General features: G+C 46.2%; 1 protein-coding gene across 3 annotated transcripts in view; it reads right to left on the bottom strand.

The window, feature by feature from the left end:
• Positions 1-6,662: 6,662 nt before the first annotated feature.
• The window catches only part of ADAR (adenosine deaminase RNA specific), a 55,456-nt gene continuing 44,609 nt past the window's right edge, over positions 6,663-17,509 (bottom strand). For all 3 annotated transcript variants that reach the window (XM_029579468.1, XM_029579466.1, XM_029579467.1), the window contains exons 12-15: positions 17,200-17,382; positions 14,305-14,417; positions 9,766-9,893; positions 6,663-9,309 (exon numbers count right to left, since the gene is read on the bottom strand). In XM_029579468.1, coding sequence (XP_029435328.1) covers positions 9,069-9,309; positions 9,766-9,893; positions 14,305-14,417; positions 17,200-17,382 — 665 coding nt within the window. In that variant the 3' untranslated portion in view covers positions 6,663-9,068. The remainder of the gene's footprint in view (positions 9,310-9,765; positions 9,894-14,304; positions 14,418-17,199; positions 17,383-17,509) is intronic.

Below are 17,509 nucleotides of genomic sequence, written 5' to 3'. Positions count from 1 at the left end.
GCAGTATTGACATGTAAGATGTGCTGATATTTGGTTGAATCCATTCTTTTTACCTGCAAAATACTTCTTGTGCCACTGGCTGCCACACAACCCCCAAACATAACAGATCTATCCTATGCTTAACAGTTGGCAAGGTGTTTTCATCAAATGTTTCACCCTTTTTTCTTACAGTGTATGATGTGGTTGTGGCTAGACAGTTCAAGTTTTAATTCATCAGTCCAATGCCCTTCGTTCCAAAATGTTTCAGGCTTATCAAGGTTTTCTTTCGCATATTTTATACTATGGTTTGTGATGTCGTCATAAAACGTTTTTTGTTTTTTTTCCTGACAACTCCCCCAGGCAGCTCATTGTTGTATATGCCACATTGAAAGGAAAATTGGTTCTTACCTGTTAAGTTTTATTCCTGTAGTACCACAGCTCAGCTAAAATATGCCATTTTTCAAATTTACTTGAGGTGTGCATGGCCTTTTAGAAAGCTTTGATTTGCCTGAGGCAGGCAATGATTGCTGAGACATTGTCAACATCAGGAAGGGATAAATACTGAGCAGTTGGGAAAGTTGTTTGATGTGGAAAGAGCAGGTTGTTTTTGTTTAAACAGATAAAACTACTTATTAAACATATAGAAATAGAGAAATTTTTTTTGTAAGTAAGGTAGTTCAAAAGAACATAGGAAATGGGAATAAGTAAGTGATATGCAAACAGTGTGGTCAGTTAGATGATGCTGGTTGAAGTCCATTGAGGTCAAGAGCCTGTAGATTATATTTTTTGAGCACTATTTTATCTGATACCTATTCCCTTTATAGTAGTTGGCGGCTACAGTTAACATTTTTTCTTTGATAATCCAAACGTGAGGCTTGGTTTGCATTTGGATTTGTACCACAGATCCGTCCAGATTCCTGCGTTTTGGGTCCCTGCCCGCAGATGGAGACAGAGAAAGTTTCACCGATACTGTACATAACCCAGCATGCCACCTGCAGTCCCTTAGTATTGACCTGTACGCAAGTGAAGAGGACAGCAACACTATAAACTTCTAAGCAAACTCCCTCTCCTCCAATGTGCCAGAAGGTGAAGCTGCCCAACAAGACAATGGAAAATTTGTTTCCAAAATTTTACATAAGCGTTCAGCATTAAAAACCTCCAACAACTTTGCACTATATACAAAGCAACAGTATGAGCAGCAGACTCTTCCCCTCTGTAAATGAGCAGGTTTTTGGACTTATTTGTGGTTCTACAGGAACGAAAATTAACAGGTAAGAACCAATTTTCCTTTCCCTATATGTACCCAGAGCAGTATAGATTCCTGGGATGGACCTAAGCTCCCCTTAACTTGGGTAGGGGCCCTAGAGAATTCCACTTGTAGAACACACTCACCAAAGCAGATGGAAGCCGGAGCCCCAACATTCAAGCAATAACACCTAGCAGAAATGTGCAACGACTTCCCAGTAGCCGCGCAGCAAATTTCATGTGGAGACACGTTGTGACTCAGTCCAGGAAGGCACCTGAGAACACATTGAGTGCACCCCTAAACCCCTCAGCAGCAGGTGCCCTTTACACTTGTAAGTCAAAGCAATTGCTTCCTTCAGCCACTGCACAACTGTAGCCTTAGACACCTTACTTTCATGTTATTAGCAATGGTAACATGAAATAGACTTAGGTGTTGGGTACTTTCCAGGTTCTTATGGCCTGGATTGGCCACTGTTGGAAACAGGATGCTGGGCTTGATGGACCCTTGGTCTGACCCAGTATGGCATGTTCTTAGGTACTTCCCTTCTTTGGCCCGCCCAACAGTACAAAGAGGTGATCCGATCTATGGAAATCATAAGTGACCTTTAGATACCTCAATAATGCATGTCTCCAATCTAAGTGCCTAAGCTCCCCATCAGAGACGTAGAGGAATCCAAATCCAGAAAAGCTGGAAGCTTCACTGTCTAAGATGGAATGCTAAGACTATTTCAGGCAGAAAAGGCACCATATATAAAGATACCCCCAAATCAGACAGCTGTAGGAAAGGATCTCAACATGGCAGCATGTGGAGCTCAGAAATTCTCGTGGCTGAACAAATAGCTACTAAGAAAACCACTTTAAGAGTAAAGTCCTTAACCAAAGTTTTCTTTAATGGTTCAAACCGAGCCTCATACAGTCCTCTGAGGACTAGATTTAGATTCCAAGAAAGACAAATGTTCCACATCTGAGCAAGTTCTTAGCTCTCTGAAGGAACCATATAACATCCGGATGTGGACAGAGGATACCCTTGCACCTTACCCCTTGAGACAATCCAATGTCACTACCTGGACTCTCTCAAAGAGTTAAAGGCCAGCCCCTTGACCAGAACCTTTCTGTAGAAAAGCCAAAATATGCAACACCATAGCCTGAACAGGCTGAGGCTTCACTCCATCAACAGCAGACCAGGACTCGAAGATCCTCCAAATTCACACATACATCAAGGATGTAGAAGATCACCTAGCTTGCAATAAGGTGGAAATAATCGCTTCAGAATATCTCCTCCATCTCAGTCATCTCCTCTCACAAGTGAAGCTGCAACGCAGAAGTTAGCCATCTGTCCCAAAAATATTGGGCCCTGGTGGAAAAGTTGACCGATGGCCGAAGCTCAGGGGCTCATCTATGACCATGTTGATCAGATCTGGGAAGCATGGTTGATGTGGCCACTCTGGAGCTACCAGGATAACATTGCCTGGATGTTTTTCTATACACTGTAATCCCTTGCCCACTAGAGGCAATGGAGGGAAAACCAAGAAGAATCCCTTGAGTCCACGGCAGTCCCAGAGCTCAGATTCCTTCCATACCATGTTCTGTTCAGCAGCTGTAAAACCAAGATGCCTTGGTGTTCTCTTTGGTCAGGATACCCCCCATCTTCCGTTAATGAGACACATCACTGCCTCCAATAGCTCCCATTCCCCGTGGTCTTTCTCCAACTGAGAAAATCTGCCTGAATGTTGTTCACTCCAGTGATGTGAGACACTGCCAGCTATTCAAAATGCTGCTCTGCCCAATCAACTCCCGGGCCTCAAGCCACTGCCTGATTCTTGGTTCTGCCTTGATGGTTGATGTAGGCCACCATAGTGTAACCGTCTCTTTTAGTCAGTAAGGAGGTCCAGACAACTGATCCGTAAAGATAGACTTTTATTGCCAGCAAGATGCAGCTAAGACAAAGGCTCAGTACAACTGCATGCCCCTCCCCTTCAGGAGCAGACTCTTATGCACTTTACAGTTCTTATCTTTTTACACACACCAATGCCACCCAGGCGTACACGCACACCCCTCTAAAGAAGCATGCAAATGCGTGCTCAAGCCTAGGTTGCAGTCATACACACGCACAGTACATGCACAAATACACACTCGTACAAGATGTGGACATACACGCACAAGTACTTAAGCAAATATGCGCTCAAGTTTAGATTGTAGTCTTATGCGCACAAGTACCCATGCAAATGCGTGCTCCATCTAGGTCGCAGCCTTATGTGCACAAGTACCTACGCAAATACACGTTCAAGTACCTGCACAAACATGCACTCAAGTCTAGACTGCAGATGTATGCGCTCAAATCTAGGCCACAGCCTTACGCGCACAGGTGCCTGTGCATGTAATCTCCATGTGGAGAGAATATGCGCACGCACCTACACACGTGGGAAAAGAAGCACTGCCTACCACATGGCTAAGCAAAGCCTGCCTGCACCCGTTCAACATTCAGCACCGAAAATCATTGAAGGCCTGACTAGCTTCTCAACAGTTCAGGCCTCTTGACTTGCCATTAGAGCCAGCATTCCTCACTGCCTGTTCCACTAAACGAGCTTTGTGCATAAGCAAATTAAAACTGGCAGAAGACACCTCTATCAGAACCAGACAACTTCTCAGGGTGCCTTTCTGCAACTCCACAGGATAGGGAACTGTCAGCAATAGTTGAGGAGGGATTCCTCTCTCTCTCCTGCCAGGGAATCGAAAGTGGCAGCCACTTCTGCACTGACAGGGAAAGCCTCAGCACTAGACCGTCACCCACAAGGCTCATTGTACCAGTGCAGCCATGCTCGACACAGACCCATGAACGCCATGCTGCTTTGCTGCACACGCACGCTGGTCCTCACCACACCCACGGTATCACCAGAACCTCAACAGCAAGCAGAACAGTCCCTCAGCATCAAGAAGCCAACATCCAGGCAGAGAAGCTGCTGACAAACCCCATTGCTGAGTTCCCCGAGTTGCTAAGGTAGCTCCCTCCACCCCAGAACTCTGCTGCTGCACAGATTCCTCAAACTAGTTCCTTGTTTTTTTTCTTTTATACTGAGAACAAATAAGGATGCAAAGAAACCAATATTTTCCTTTGGTGCAGAGGTTTCAGCTCCAGGAGCACAGGCTGCATGGCAGATCCGAAAAGAGCCAAATCACTGGCTATATATCAGTCTTTCACCAATCTTTAGCAAGCCAGCCCAGGAAAAAGCCATATAAAAGGGATACTTCTCTGCTCCATTGGGCTTGCAGTGCAGAAGGTTCCACCATTGTCTCGTGGGGGATGAGGGATCTGGACAACCTGATGTCCACCCCAAAGACCTCTGGACTGAGCTATCAGAAGGGTCACAAACCCCCTGCTCATCCATCTCAAACCTCTGGGGATAGCCCCACCAGGACCTCACAACACCCTGGGAGGATCCAGAAATTTAGTCTTTTAATCTTTTTTTTTTTTTTTTACTCTCTCTCCCAGACTGTGGGTTTTACACCATCTGTCATCTGCTGGAGACAGAGAAATACTGCAAGACTGCAGGTGGCACACTGGGTTATTATGTACAGTGTCTGTGAAACATTGTCTCCATTTGCTAGCACTTCTTGCTTTTCTAGATCTTGCCTTGACAAGAGTGTTTGAGAAGTTGAAATAACAAGCTGGAAGCATTTGGAGATTTTATTTTATTTTTTTTAATAGTCTTCTCCTGCTTTGTAAGAGTGAATTATCTTCATTTTCAAATGCTCACACACTATTTGAGGAACTCACGGTTGTTGAAAGTAGACAGATCACAATGCAAGAGATCAGAAGGATTCAAGTAACTTGTTTAACTATGACATTTTTTACATGACTCATTGAAGGCTTGAGTCAACCAATGCTTTGGGCCTTAACAAAAAAAAAAAGTAATAAGGTGTCCAAATGTGCACATGCCATATTCTCTTTTTTATTCTTATCAGTCTATTACTATTGATTTTGTGGTTGGATGTTTTATAGACTTGTTTTAATTTTGTACCAGGTAGAGGTCGTGTTAGCTTCTGTTCACTTCGAGATTTCCTGAAACATACAATTTGACCAAGGATCCCCCTAAACATTTACATACAAGTGGATGTAGCCCCATGCAGCTGGAGGCCTCCCTTGTCCTTCCATAGCATAGAAAATGGTTTCAGACTGAGATGTGTGTGAGCACTTTACAAGTTCCAACTACTCTACTATGCTTTACTTCTAGTGCAAAATCTAATCTAAAATCAAAAGGGACTCAGACAGGTACCTGCTAAGGAAGAGAAGCTCAGCTCAAGTCAGCAGGCAGCTGGGTCATAAGGATAACCTAATCAGCTTTTATTCTGTAAATGGGTAAGGACCAACTCCATGTCTTACATTGGGTAGAGAGAGAGTCTTTTCCTGTGGAACACTTGCTCATTTTTACTGAAATATTAAAGGGGCTGGAATGGCTCCTTTCTGAAGGAAGGTAAGACAGGCTTATGCTGAAGAGATGACGGAGAGGGGGCTAGGATGGACGTTTATAAAATCATGAGTGGAAGAGATAAATCATACTGTTTGAAAGAGGAAATAACTGTTCCCTACACTAGGGCACATGGCCTGAAACTAACTGGTAACATATTTAAAGCAAATTTAAGAAAGCTTTTTTTTTTTTTCCAATGCACAATTAAGCTGTGGAATTTGTGGCTGGAGGATGCAATTATAGGTAGTAGTATAGCTGGCAAAAAGAACCCAGTTTTAGAGGACAGATATATTAACAGCTATTACTCAGGAATTTGTTGCCGGAGGCTGTATTCAAAGCATCTAACACAGCTTGCTTTAAAACCAGTCTGGTCACGTTCCTGGAGGAAAAGACCACAAATAATTAGCTGAGTGGACATGGGGAAAACCACCGTTTATTCCTGGGAATGAGCAATAAGGAATTGGATCTACTAATGAGCCAGATTGCTGGGCTTTTGCACTCTAGTATCATGGCTGGGTCAGACACCATAGGCAGGCTTGTGGGAATGCCACATTACTGCCAGCAGCCACCCCCTGAGGATCTGTGAGGCACATCTTCCAAGTGACCCTGACTGGCCATAGGCAGAGGAAAGATGGGGAACTTGGACGAGTGGTCTGCTTCACTAGGGCATATTCTGAAAAGTAGCCCTTGATAATTGGAGGGAGCTTATAATATTAAAAAAAAAAAAAGTAATATTCTCATACCACACAGAACAAAAAAAAAAAGTTGATGCAACTACAATATAATCTGCTTTAAACTGACTGACCAGTCACAAAAGGAAGAATGTGAATTAAAAAAAAAAAAACCAAACAAAATCTAATTTAGTGTTTGTTGCTAGTACTTTTGCTTTAAAGGAGAATAAATGGCAACAAGCTGTTGGAATGCATGGTGGTCATCGTTAAAGAAGAAATCATAGCTCACGAGGATGCCAAATCCTATGGTCCAGACAATATTTCATTTTATGCAGCAAACAAAAAATATAATTCACACAAGTACATCTAACAGTACAGATAAAACCTAGCTGGAAATTATTATTTTAATCTTCCATAACTAAGGGCTACTTATGTAGACTTTAAAAGGTGTCGGTTCCACTATGTGCACATGGTAAAACTTTTCCTAGGTTTAAAGGTTACCAAAATTAGCATCATCCGCAGGGAAACTGCTGAAGTGCTATAAATGGCAATAATGGTTTTGTTGGGGTGCCTTCCCAATCAGCCTGGCCATCACTACACTGATCCAGGGCAGGAAAAGCTCACAATGAATCCAGGCATAGTTCCTTTCAACACAGCGCAAGAAATGCTTGCAAGAGAGCCAGGTTACAGCAGAGTTTATTTAAATTTCCTCCTTTTTAAAATGAAAGGGCTGTTCTCCTCTAGTCTAGGTACAGCTACCTATAACAAAATAAAATGATTGGCTGTATGTCCAGTTTTGAGACCTGGAACTCACACTCCTGAAAGAGTGACCCCTAGTGCTTAAAGCTAAGGGACACACTTTGTGATCCAGCCCAACTCACTTTCTCCCTGTTGCTTCAGGTACCTGCTAAGGTTTTAAGCACTCCGGAGCAGGGATTGATCACATGTCCAGCTGTGCTATAACAATGCTAAGAATTATTATAAGTACTTTTCTTCCATGAAATCTGTGAGGACAGACATTAAATCAGATTTAATGCATTTATTACAGCTAGTGCAAGAGGCAGCAGCGACAGTGGTGAAAATTAACAAATAAGGCTTATTCTGGAAGAAGCTGCAGCTCTGGGCCCTGATCAACGATTGTTGCTGTGATGGCTAAGCAGAGTTGGGAGGGAGATATATATATATATATTAAAAACCAACAAAACAAACCAGGAGAAAAACCCCTGGCTAGCTGCAAATGGAGACTCAGGGCTGCCGTAGCATAGTCAAATCTGGATGCATCCAGACAGGAAGCCCAGAAGAACAGGAGGCAACTGCTGAAGTGGGAGGAAACCTTTATCACATAATGTAAACCTCAACCAGGAAAGAGGGCCTTCCAATGCAATCACAGCGATTACAAACTCTGAGACCAGTGCTCTGCTGAATGGCTGCATGGTAGCAGGGATACCACGTTAGTCCACAGGAATACACAGAAAAAGACCATCAGAAAAAGTAATACGTTAAGACGATTTAAAAAACATATTTCTTGACTGGCTTTTGGGAGTTGCTCCCTTTATCAGATCAAGGCAAAAAGATGTTTACCTGAATATACAAATGAATTATAGATGATGGTGTAATATGTCAGGTAACATTGTCCTTTTAACATGACCTGTTCATTTTGTTTACACTGCATAAAGTTTAACTCCCAAAAGCTAGCCAAGAAATACATTAAGCACATTTTCCAGTTTTGGTTTGTTGCACTTCGTTTCTGCACATAAATGGCTGTAAAATTGGCTCTCTCTCACGCCTGGCTGACTAATCTACAGGACGACAATTTCTTTATAGAATGCACATGAAGATGGTCCAAGGGATGACAGATCCCCATCCACCTCTAGGACACGGGCCACGTGTGTACGCTGCTCCACTGCAAGAGCATTCGAGGTGCCAAACGTAGGAAGCGTCAGGGAGAAAACCCAAGTCTACTGCTCTAACACACAAGTAACTTATACAGAGCCTGGCTTCTGCTTCAGACAGGTCTTTAACATTACAGAGCTCATTTCCAGAAGGACTAACGATCCCACAAATTTATTTCTAAGAATTAACATAACATATATCAACATTATCTTTTTAATAGTATTGGATAAATTCCCAAATTTATGTTTAAAATGCATGCACGTTTGCTACCAGTCCTGATCATGGGCTAAGGTTCTGGAGTTGGAGAGCAGCTGTAGCAATGAAAATGCTAATGTAGCTCCATTCCAAAATGTATTTGTGCTAATCAAACAATTGGAAATTATAATATACAGTTTAATGTTAAGGAGATTTGGCCTCTAGGCCGGAACTATTCAATGTTTAAAACTTAAAAGGAAAAACACATTTCATAACAAAAATTACTGAGATAAAAAAAAGACCTTAAAAAAAAAAAATAAAAACAAACAAACACACAAACACAAAATCCCTCTTAAAAATACCTAAAATCTGAACTGCATCTTTTGTTTGGACTCCCGCTTCACCAATGACTTTGGGCCTCTATGGACATTTGATAAAAGGGGAATGGTGAGGTGGAGGAGGGAGTGTCCCAGAAACATAAAAGGGGTGCAGTGCAGAATCCGGAGAAGGGGCACATGTGAAAGTAACAGACCCTTCCCCTCCCGCACACACTGCTCCTTCAAGCCTAAACAACATGTCTAGTTCCATTAAGAACAAACTTTTACACACAAAAACTGTATTATTCATTAGCAAGAGAAAAACTCTTCTCTTCCTGCGGCTTGCATATCCAGCTCCCATAACCCATCTCCTCTACTGCCTTGAAGAAGCGTTCTTTAGCAGTCTGGTAGTCCAGGGCTGCCTGCTTGACGTCACTGTAGGTGGCATGCTCCAGCAAGTCACGCCTGCCTGTATATTCACACAGCCCTCTGAACAGGGCGAATATGCTCTGCTTGGACAATCTGGAAACATCAAGCTTTGGTCTAGAAAAAAAAAAAACCCAACAAAACAGGTTAGGCTTGATATCCCTGCGTCAGCTGTCGCTCTTAACATCTTGAATTTCAAGAACCGAACCTGCAGTCGTCATGCCTACGTTCAACGTTTTGCCTTGCTCGTTGCTCTACCTTTATAACTTAAAAAGATTTATCACAGAATAAGCTCAACGCCGAATCTTCAACCCACAGTAGTTCATACCAACGCGTCTACGACGTGGCACGTGCACTACCCAAAAGTAAAGTCTGAGGAAGACGTGACGTGTCAAAGACAAGAACACGCGCATGGTATTCCTCGCTATCCAGGTGATGTCTGTTAGCAAAGCACCTCCCCTCCCTTGCATTACAGTGCAACAAGTGAAAAAGACTTAATCCATACCTACACTACCTGTACGTAATCCACTTTGAAGTGCCAAAAAGGAGAATATAAATAAAACACATTCTGACCCATCTATTTTGCCCTTGGTTCCATCCAAGACTTCTACAGTGACGTCATCAGCAAAACACCAGTTCACGCTGGATTCCTTGGTCTTGCCAGTCTGCCTGGTAGAATCGTACACGCTCACTCGACCAACCTACATAAAGAGAAGATTGGCGCAAACAAAAAGGGTTGTAGCAAGAGATTCTGCCACTCTAGATAAAAAGTGAGAAGCAAAGTTCTGATTTATAATCACAAGGGCAGAAAATACTAGTTCAAGTGTCCACCGGCACCGAGAAAATCATTTATAACCATTCAAGAAGAGAAGACAATTCTCACAGCAACATAATCAGTTTACACATGCTAATCAGCCATCTGAAAATTAAATCCCCCTCCCTAAAACTGGTGGAAAGTCTGCATTCGTTCACGAGTGTACTTCTAGCCGCAATGAGAGGTCAGGGGGGAAAAAAAAAAAAGTGTGCATGCGGATGGCTTTTTCAACTTTATGCATGTTCTTTTCTACCTGTAGAAAAAGGAAAATTGGTTCTTACCTTCTAATTTTCGTTGCTGTAATACCACAGATCAGTCCAAATAAGAGGGTTTTGCATCCCTACCGGCAGATGGAGTCAGAGAAACAAATCTTTGAGGCACTGCTACATAACAGAAAGTGCCATCTGCAGCCTCTTCGGTATTGACCTGTACGCAAGCCAAGATGTATCCCCCAAAACCTCTCTTTCAGGCGAACAGGGAAACCGAAAGGGTTGGAAACCCCCAAAAAACTAAATCTGAAAAATCCAAACCCCTGAGTCTTACATTCGTGGTGACCACTGCCTAGTCCAGGGGTTCCAGGTCCATTCTGTTAATTTCGAGTGATGAGACGGCAGGCAGCTTGTAATCTGAAACCGAACTTTTTATTAGAGACAGAGCAGGAAACAATAAAAAAAAGGGGGGGGGGGGGGGAACAAACTATTTGCTCCTTGGAGTAGCACAGGTTTTTTACAACAATCGTGTTAACACACAGCTACTCAGCTCCTTCAGCAGTGTGCATAGCATTATAAACCCTTCAATTCCCTTCCTCAGATTGCACCGAGACAGCCACCAAGAGAGAGTGGACCTGGATTCTCGCAGCAGGGGCAACGGCAGATGATATTGTTCTGACCACAGAGCAAACCGAAGAGGGCTCACGGAACCAAATCCAACATGGATGCCAGGGACCCGAGCACTTGCAAGTAATCCCAAGCCGTTGGTAACGCCAGACGAAGCAGCCATGCAAGGTGTTCATCACCTGTTGAAGTGACCTCTTGCACTCCTCTGACTTTGCTCGAATGAGCCAAATCATCCAGGTACGGATGAACCAGAACTCTCTCCTTGCATAGAGCTGCAGCCACTCTGGTGAAGGTTCGTGGTGCCATCGCCAGGCTAAAAGGAAGAGCCCGAAACTGAAAATGCTGACCCAGCACCATGAAGCGAAGAAACTTCTGATGGCCCAGTCAAATCAGGATATGAAAATATGCCTCTGTCAAGTCCTGCAGACTGCTGCTACCACCGTGCACACTGTCTCCATACAAAAACGCAGCCCTGTTCACCTTCTACAGGTCATGAATGGGAAGAAATGCACCCTGCACCTGCCCATGATCCTCCCACGGTATGGGCACTATGGCATGCAAATCTAGTAGCTTTTGCAGCGTCCCCCACATAACCTTCCGCTTGCTTCAAGAAACCACAAGAGACTCGAGAAAGGCCTCCCTGACTGGGCACAAAAACTCAAGCGTGTAGCTGTCTCTTATGACCTCCAGTACCCAACGGTCCGAGGTAATGTTGGCCCACTCCTTATAAAGGCTGGACAATCTGCCCCTACGGCTTCTACGCAGGAGTGGGGGGCCCTGGCTTCATTGCTGTTGACTTTCCACCACTGGCCTCTTGACTGGGACCATCTCTAGAACCTCTGCAGCCTCCACAAAAGGACTTTTAGCGACCGCTGGCTGACTTCGAAGGAGCGTTGGAAGTGGTTCTGCCTGAGCGAAACGGCCACGAATCCCTAAACCTCAACTGAGGGGGGAAGGGCCTTCTTACTGGTCCACTTATCCTCAGACAACTTGTTATCCTTCGATTCTCCCAATGTCTTCATCAACTTATCCAAATCCTCCCCAACAGGAGCTTCCCTCTAAAGGGCAGGTTACCCAGCTGAGCCTTAGACCACATGTCCACTAACTGCACAACCAGGGAAGCCTGCGGGCCGCCACCACCGAAACTATACTCCTGGCCGATGTCCAAACCAAAACTTAGAGCATCCGCTATATAAGCGACTCTGTCCTCTAAACGGGCTGCCTGCAAAGGGCTATTCCTCGCGGAAGTCTGCTCTTGGGCCTTCTGCACCCAATACAGGCAGACCCTCTGCACCAGGCTGGCACACACCACCACCCATAGACTTAGCACAGAAACCTCAAACATGCGCTTGAGTTGAATATCCAACTTGCAGTCCTGCACATCCTTCAAAGCAATTGCACCCGCCACCGTGATGGTAGTCTCTTAGTGACCGCCGAAACCACAGCATCCACCTTCGGTACCTGAAGGATCTCCAAACTCTCCTCCATCAGGGTGTATAGTTTCGCCATAGCTCTGGCCACCTTGAGGCCTGCCTCTGGGAAGTCCCACTCCCAGTTAACCAACTTCTGGATCTTCTTAGGCAATGGAAAAGTACTTAGAAGGCCCTGTGGTCCATCCAGAACTGGATTAACGCTCTCATTATCCGACTCCTCTTGAGTCACCTTAACCTCCAATTCCTCCAACACCTGGGGGACTAAGAGGGCACAGTTCCTCCTTCTTAAATAAATGAACCACTCTGGGATCATCTCCCTCTGGAACCGGGAAATGATCCTGATCCGGGTTGTCCTTTACCACATCAGGATCTGTCCTGGGTGCTACCACCCCATCAGCATCTGGATCCACCCGCTTGACAGGCCAAATGGTTATCTTGTGGATCATCGGAATCCTCCCTGTCATTGAAGTCCAATGCCGGCTCCGCACGACACAGACCCAAGTGCTGTAGCAAATCCCCGGTCCCTCCTATACCTCTTCGGCACGGGGGGGTGTGGGGGGACGACGACGACAACCGACACACGGACATCACACGAACCTCTTATCCTTCACTCCTTTCCTTGCTAGGAAGGCTTTATGCATCAGAAGCACAAAATCTGGTAAAAAAATTCTGTCCTCAGAGCCCTCCTCTCTACCCGGACTCTCCTGAAACACCAGAGGCAGAGGAAGGGGAAGAGTCTCTAGGCTCCCCCGCTGAAGAGGACGCAACCCAGCCCCAGCCCCCCCGACTCCTTGGCCGTCGCAGACACCACCCTCGGTTGTCGGGGGAGACGCTCAGATGCTTAACACCCACTGAGGAACCCTCCTCTCCTGAAGCGCAGCCCGTGCAAAGGAAATGGTAGTTTAAGCGCGCTGCCTACAGGCCACACGAGCGGCAGGCCACCTTCTGCGGTTTTGGCGCCATTGCGCGTGCACCTGCACCGAACGCAACGCAGACTCCCAATCGGCTGGCCTTAAGCGCTCACCCGAGCCGGACCTCTCGCACCCTCCGTGCCAACTAACGAGCGGGAAAAAAAAAAAAAAATCGGCCACCGCAAGGAGACTCGATCGCAGGCCCAGTGGCGAGCAGGAAACCAAACGCGACCACATCAAAGCCGCTGCACTGCCGAACACCTCAGAGCCAATCCCCAGCACAACTCCTTCTCGGGACCCCCAGGTGCGAGTCGTACCTGCCCCCCAGCCAGCAGTTCCCGCTGCTTAAAGGCTCCTGCACCGCTGCAAGCCGTGCTGTCCGCCCCCCAGCTCTCAAGCTGTTTGCCTCCCCCCCCCCAAAAATAAATTTTACCTGCAGGCAAAAACAACCAAAAACCAAGCAGGGATACTTTCCTGGATCTGGGCAGTCTTGAGGGAGCCAGTCACCTGGCTATCAAGATCAACGGCAGAACGCGGGCAAGCAACTGACAAGGTGTTCCCAACTCTCCCCCCCCCCCCCCCCGGCTCGACCTGAGGGGTGGTCCAACAAGGAGCCTAACACCTCAGGGAGCTTCTTCTGAATCTTCTACTAGCCTTCTCTTCTTTATATATATTTCTTTCTTTCAGACTGCAGGATTGTACCTCTACCATCTGCTGGAGTCAGAGAAATACTGAAGAGGCTGCAGATGGCACTTTCTCTTATGTAGCAGTGCCTCACTTTGTTTCTCTGACTCCATCTGCTGGTAGGGATGCAAAACCCACTTGTTTGGACCGATCTGGGTATGTTCAGGAAAGCAAGTTTCCGCAGATACTTGGTATCCACAACATGTTTCAAAGCAAAAGTACACACATACTTTTGTTGTCAAAACTGGTGTAACGGCTGCAGTTAAAATGTAAGCGCATTCTTTGTCCCACTGAGTACAAAGCAATCTTTCTCCACAATGAATATGGATTAGATATTTGCATACAACAGAAACGGCATGCAAACTCAACTAGCTGGGTGGTCCTCGACAGCCAGCAGCTGGCAAAGTGCACATGGCACAGGGTTTCCACAGTACCTCAGGGTGGTTGACAGTGAATGATGGAGGAAGACCCTGCTGGAAAACATCTCCATCTCTTGACATGCGACAGCAAATTGCACGTGTAAGATGACCCTGGCTGTACAGATAACCTGCAAGTAAAAAAATAAATTGGTAAAAAAAAATATATATTATATATATAAGTGAATAATGGAGAAATTACTTACCTGATAATTTTGTTTTCCTTAGTGTAGACAGATGGGACTCAGAACCAATGGGTTATGCACCCCTGCCAGCAGATGGAGACGGAGTCAGGTTTCAAAGCTGATGTCACCCTACATACACCCCCCTGCAGTGACCTCAGCCCTCCAGTATTCTCTTCAAAAGTCACTGAGGACCTACTAGTGAAAAAACGATTAAAAACAGATAACCATGACTGTAACTCAACCAAACACTGAACTGATTATAGGTGCCCTAATCTAGGGACTGGATGTCTGCTTACCTGTAATCTCTTGGAAACGATATCTACTTCAGGGGCGAATCCTTGGCACCATTCTTGGGCAGCCGAGGGCGGGAAGCTGAGTCCATCTGTCTACACTAAGGAAAACGAAATTATCAGGTAAGTAATTTCTCCATTTCCTAGCGTGCAGCCAGATGGACTCAGGACCAATGGGATGTACAAAAGCTACTCCCGATCGGGGCGGGAGGCTGCCCACGGTCTGGTTAGCACCACCCTTGCAAAGGCTGCGTCCTCTCGGGCCTGAACGTCCAGGCGATAGAACCTGCAGAAGGTGTGCAAGGAGGACCAGGTCACCGCTCGGCAGATATAGACGGGGGACAGCAGTCTAGCTTCCACCCATGAGACTGCCTGAGACCTAGTGGAATGACCTTTAACCTGAAAAGGTAATGGCTTTCCTGCCTCCACATAGGCTCCCATGACCACCTCCCTAATCCAGCGAGCTATGGTAGCCCGTGAAGCTGATTCGCCCTGCTTCCTTCCACCGTGAAGGACAAACAGGTGGTTCCGTCTTTCGGACCGGTTCTGAGACTTCCAGATACTGCACCAAAAGCCTACTGACATTCAAATGACGGAGGAGGCTCCTGGAGCCATCTGGAGGAATAGTTCCAGGCACAAGGCCTGTAGTTCAAAAGATGCAATGTACGGAAAATCTAGCCACCAGGAACAGAGTTTTCGAGGTAAATAAAAGCAAGGAAAGACTGCACAGAGGCCGAAAGGAGGGCGCTGCCAAAAACTCCAATACTAGATTAAGATTCCACAAAGGAACAGGTTACTGTAGGGCTGGCCGGAGGTGCTTCACCTCTTTCAGAAAAGGGGCCATGTCCGGATGAGCCGACAGGCGGATTCTGTGCACCTCGCCCCTGAAACAGGAGAGCGCCGCTACCTGGACCTTCAAGGAGTTAAGGGTCAAACCTTGATTCAAGCCGTCCTGCAAAAATTCCAGCATTAGTGGGATTTTAACCATCCGAGGGGAAACACCATGTTCCTTGTACCAGGCCTCAAATACTCTCCAGACCCACATACACAAGGGACGTAGAGAACTTCTGCACACGAAATAAGGTGGAAATTACTTCTGTCGAATATCCTTGCTTCATCAGGCGAGCTGACTCACTAGAGCCAGACCATAAGACGAATCGAGTCAGATCCTCATGAAGAAACCGATCCCTGCTGTAGCAGGTCCCTGTGCGGTGGAAGGCACAGTGGGGTCTCCACCAGGAGCCTCCGCATGTCCTCATACTACGTCACCTGGGCCAAACTGGAGCTACTATTAGGACTAACCCCCTGAGATGCTCGATTCTGCAAATGACCCTGCCCAGCAGAGGCCACAGAGGGACTCTTCCAGCCAGGTCTAAACGAGAGCCTCGATCCCCAGGGATCACGGAGCTCTTCTACAACTGAAGAATCAGGGAAGCTTCGCATTGGGAGATGCGGAGAGCAGGTCAATGGATGGGAGACCCCAGTGATCTACTAACAGCTGAAAGGCTTTAGCAGGCAACGCCCACTCTCCTGGAACCAGACTCTCCCTGCTTAGAAAGTCTGCTCTGACGTTGTCTTTTCCTGTGACGTGGGAGGCTGAGATCATCTGATGTATTTCTGCCCATTCCATAAGCAGATCTATCTCCTGTGACACTTGCTGGCTTTTGGTTCCACCTCGGCAGTTGATGTAGGCTACGGTCGTTGCGTTGTCCGACAGGACGTCGGTACAGTGCATGGAGCAAAGAGACTGGAGGAAATCTTACAGAAACCTCTCCAAAACATCTCTGAATCAAGAGGTAAACCCTCTTCTCTCTTTTTTTTTTTCTCAAACTTACCTGGGCTCAGCGCTTACCGGCTGATTACAGAGACGGTCTTCGTCTGCGAGGGGGAAAAGGGCTTTGGCAGTCACCGCCGCGCTCAGCCTCCTGCACCCACAGCTGCTTCAGCAGCAAAGTCCACACTGGGAACCGGCTACCGGACCAAGGCACACCTCTGAGGGATCTCGGAAATCACCTCAGAAATTCTCAACTCGGGGAGGGACCTTTAGGAATCACCGCAGGAGAGCGGGGCTCAATCTTTTCTCCAATTTACAAGTAGAATTTCTTCTTCCAAAAAGTACAGCGATCCCCATAGGGAAAGCACGTCCACCATCTGCTGGAGACAGAGAAATACTGAAGGGCAGAGGTCTCTGCAGGGGTGTATTTAGGGTGATGGTCAGCTTTGAAACCTTACTAGCAGGAGAGCTTAACCCATTGTTCCTGAGTCCATCTGGCTACATGCTAGGAAATATGATTTTTCAAGCAATAAGGATGAATATACTTGATCAATGAAACCCAACTGATAGCTTCTGAAGGACCAAGACACAGAATAACAGATTTTCCTCCATTGCTTTTACATAATGTACCCGTCTGGACTAAGAAGTGTAAGGATGGCCATACCGAGAGTGACAGAATGGAGATAGACAGGTTGCAGGAAGTGCGTCAGAAGCGCTCCTTGTAAGCCTAAGACATTCCAGCGCATAATTTTGTCACTGCAGGACATGGTACGCAGCCTCTCTCCATGCTGGATGCCATCCCATGTTGGCAGAATGTCACTGGATTCCACTGGAATAGTGCCCTCGCCTGTTAACAGATAACAAGGCACGTTAAGAGAACACTAGCTTTCCTGGCTCATCTTTTCAAAAGACAAGTGCACGGGAAAAGGATGCTTCCCCGTACCAAACGGTACGAGATGCTGGCCTAGAACTCA

This window comes from Rhinatrema bivittatum, chromosome 16, assembly GCF_901001135.1.
Source record: "Rhinatrema bivittatum chromosome 16, aRhiBiv1.1, whole genome shotgun sequence".
Classification (NCBI taxonomy): Eukaryota; Metazoa; Chordata; class Amphibia; order Gymnophiona; family Rhinatrematidae; genus Rhinatrema; species Rhinatrema bivittatum.
Note: the sequence above shows the minus strand (reverse complement) of the source record. Positions and strands in the feature narration are given on the sequence as shown.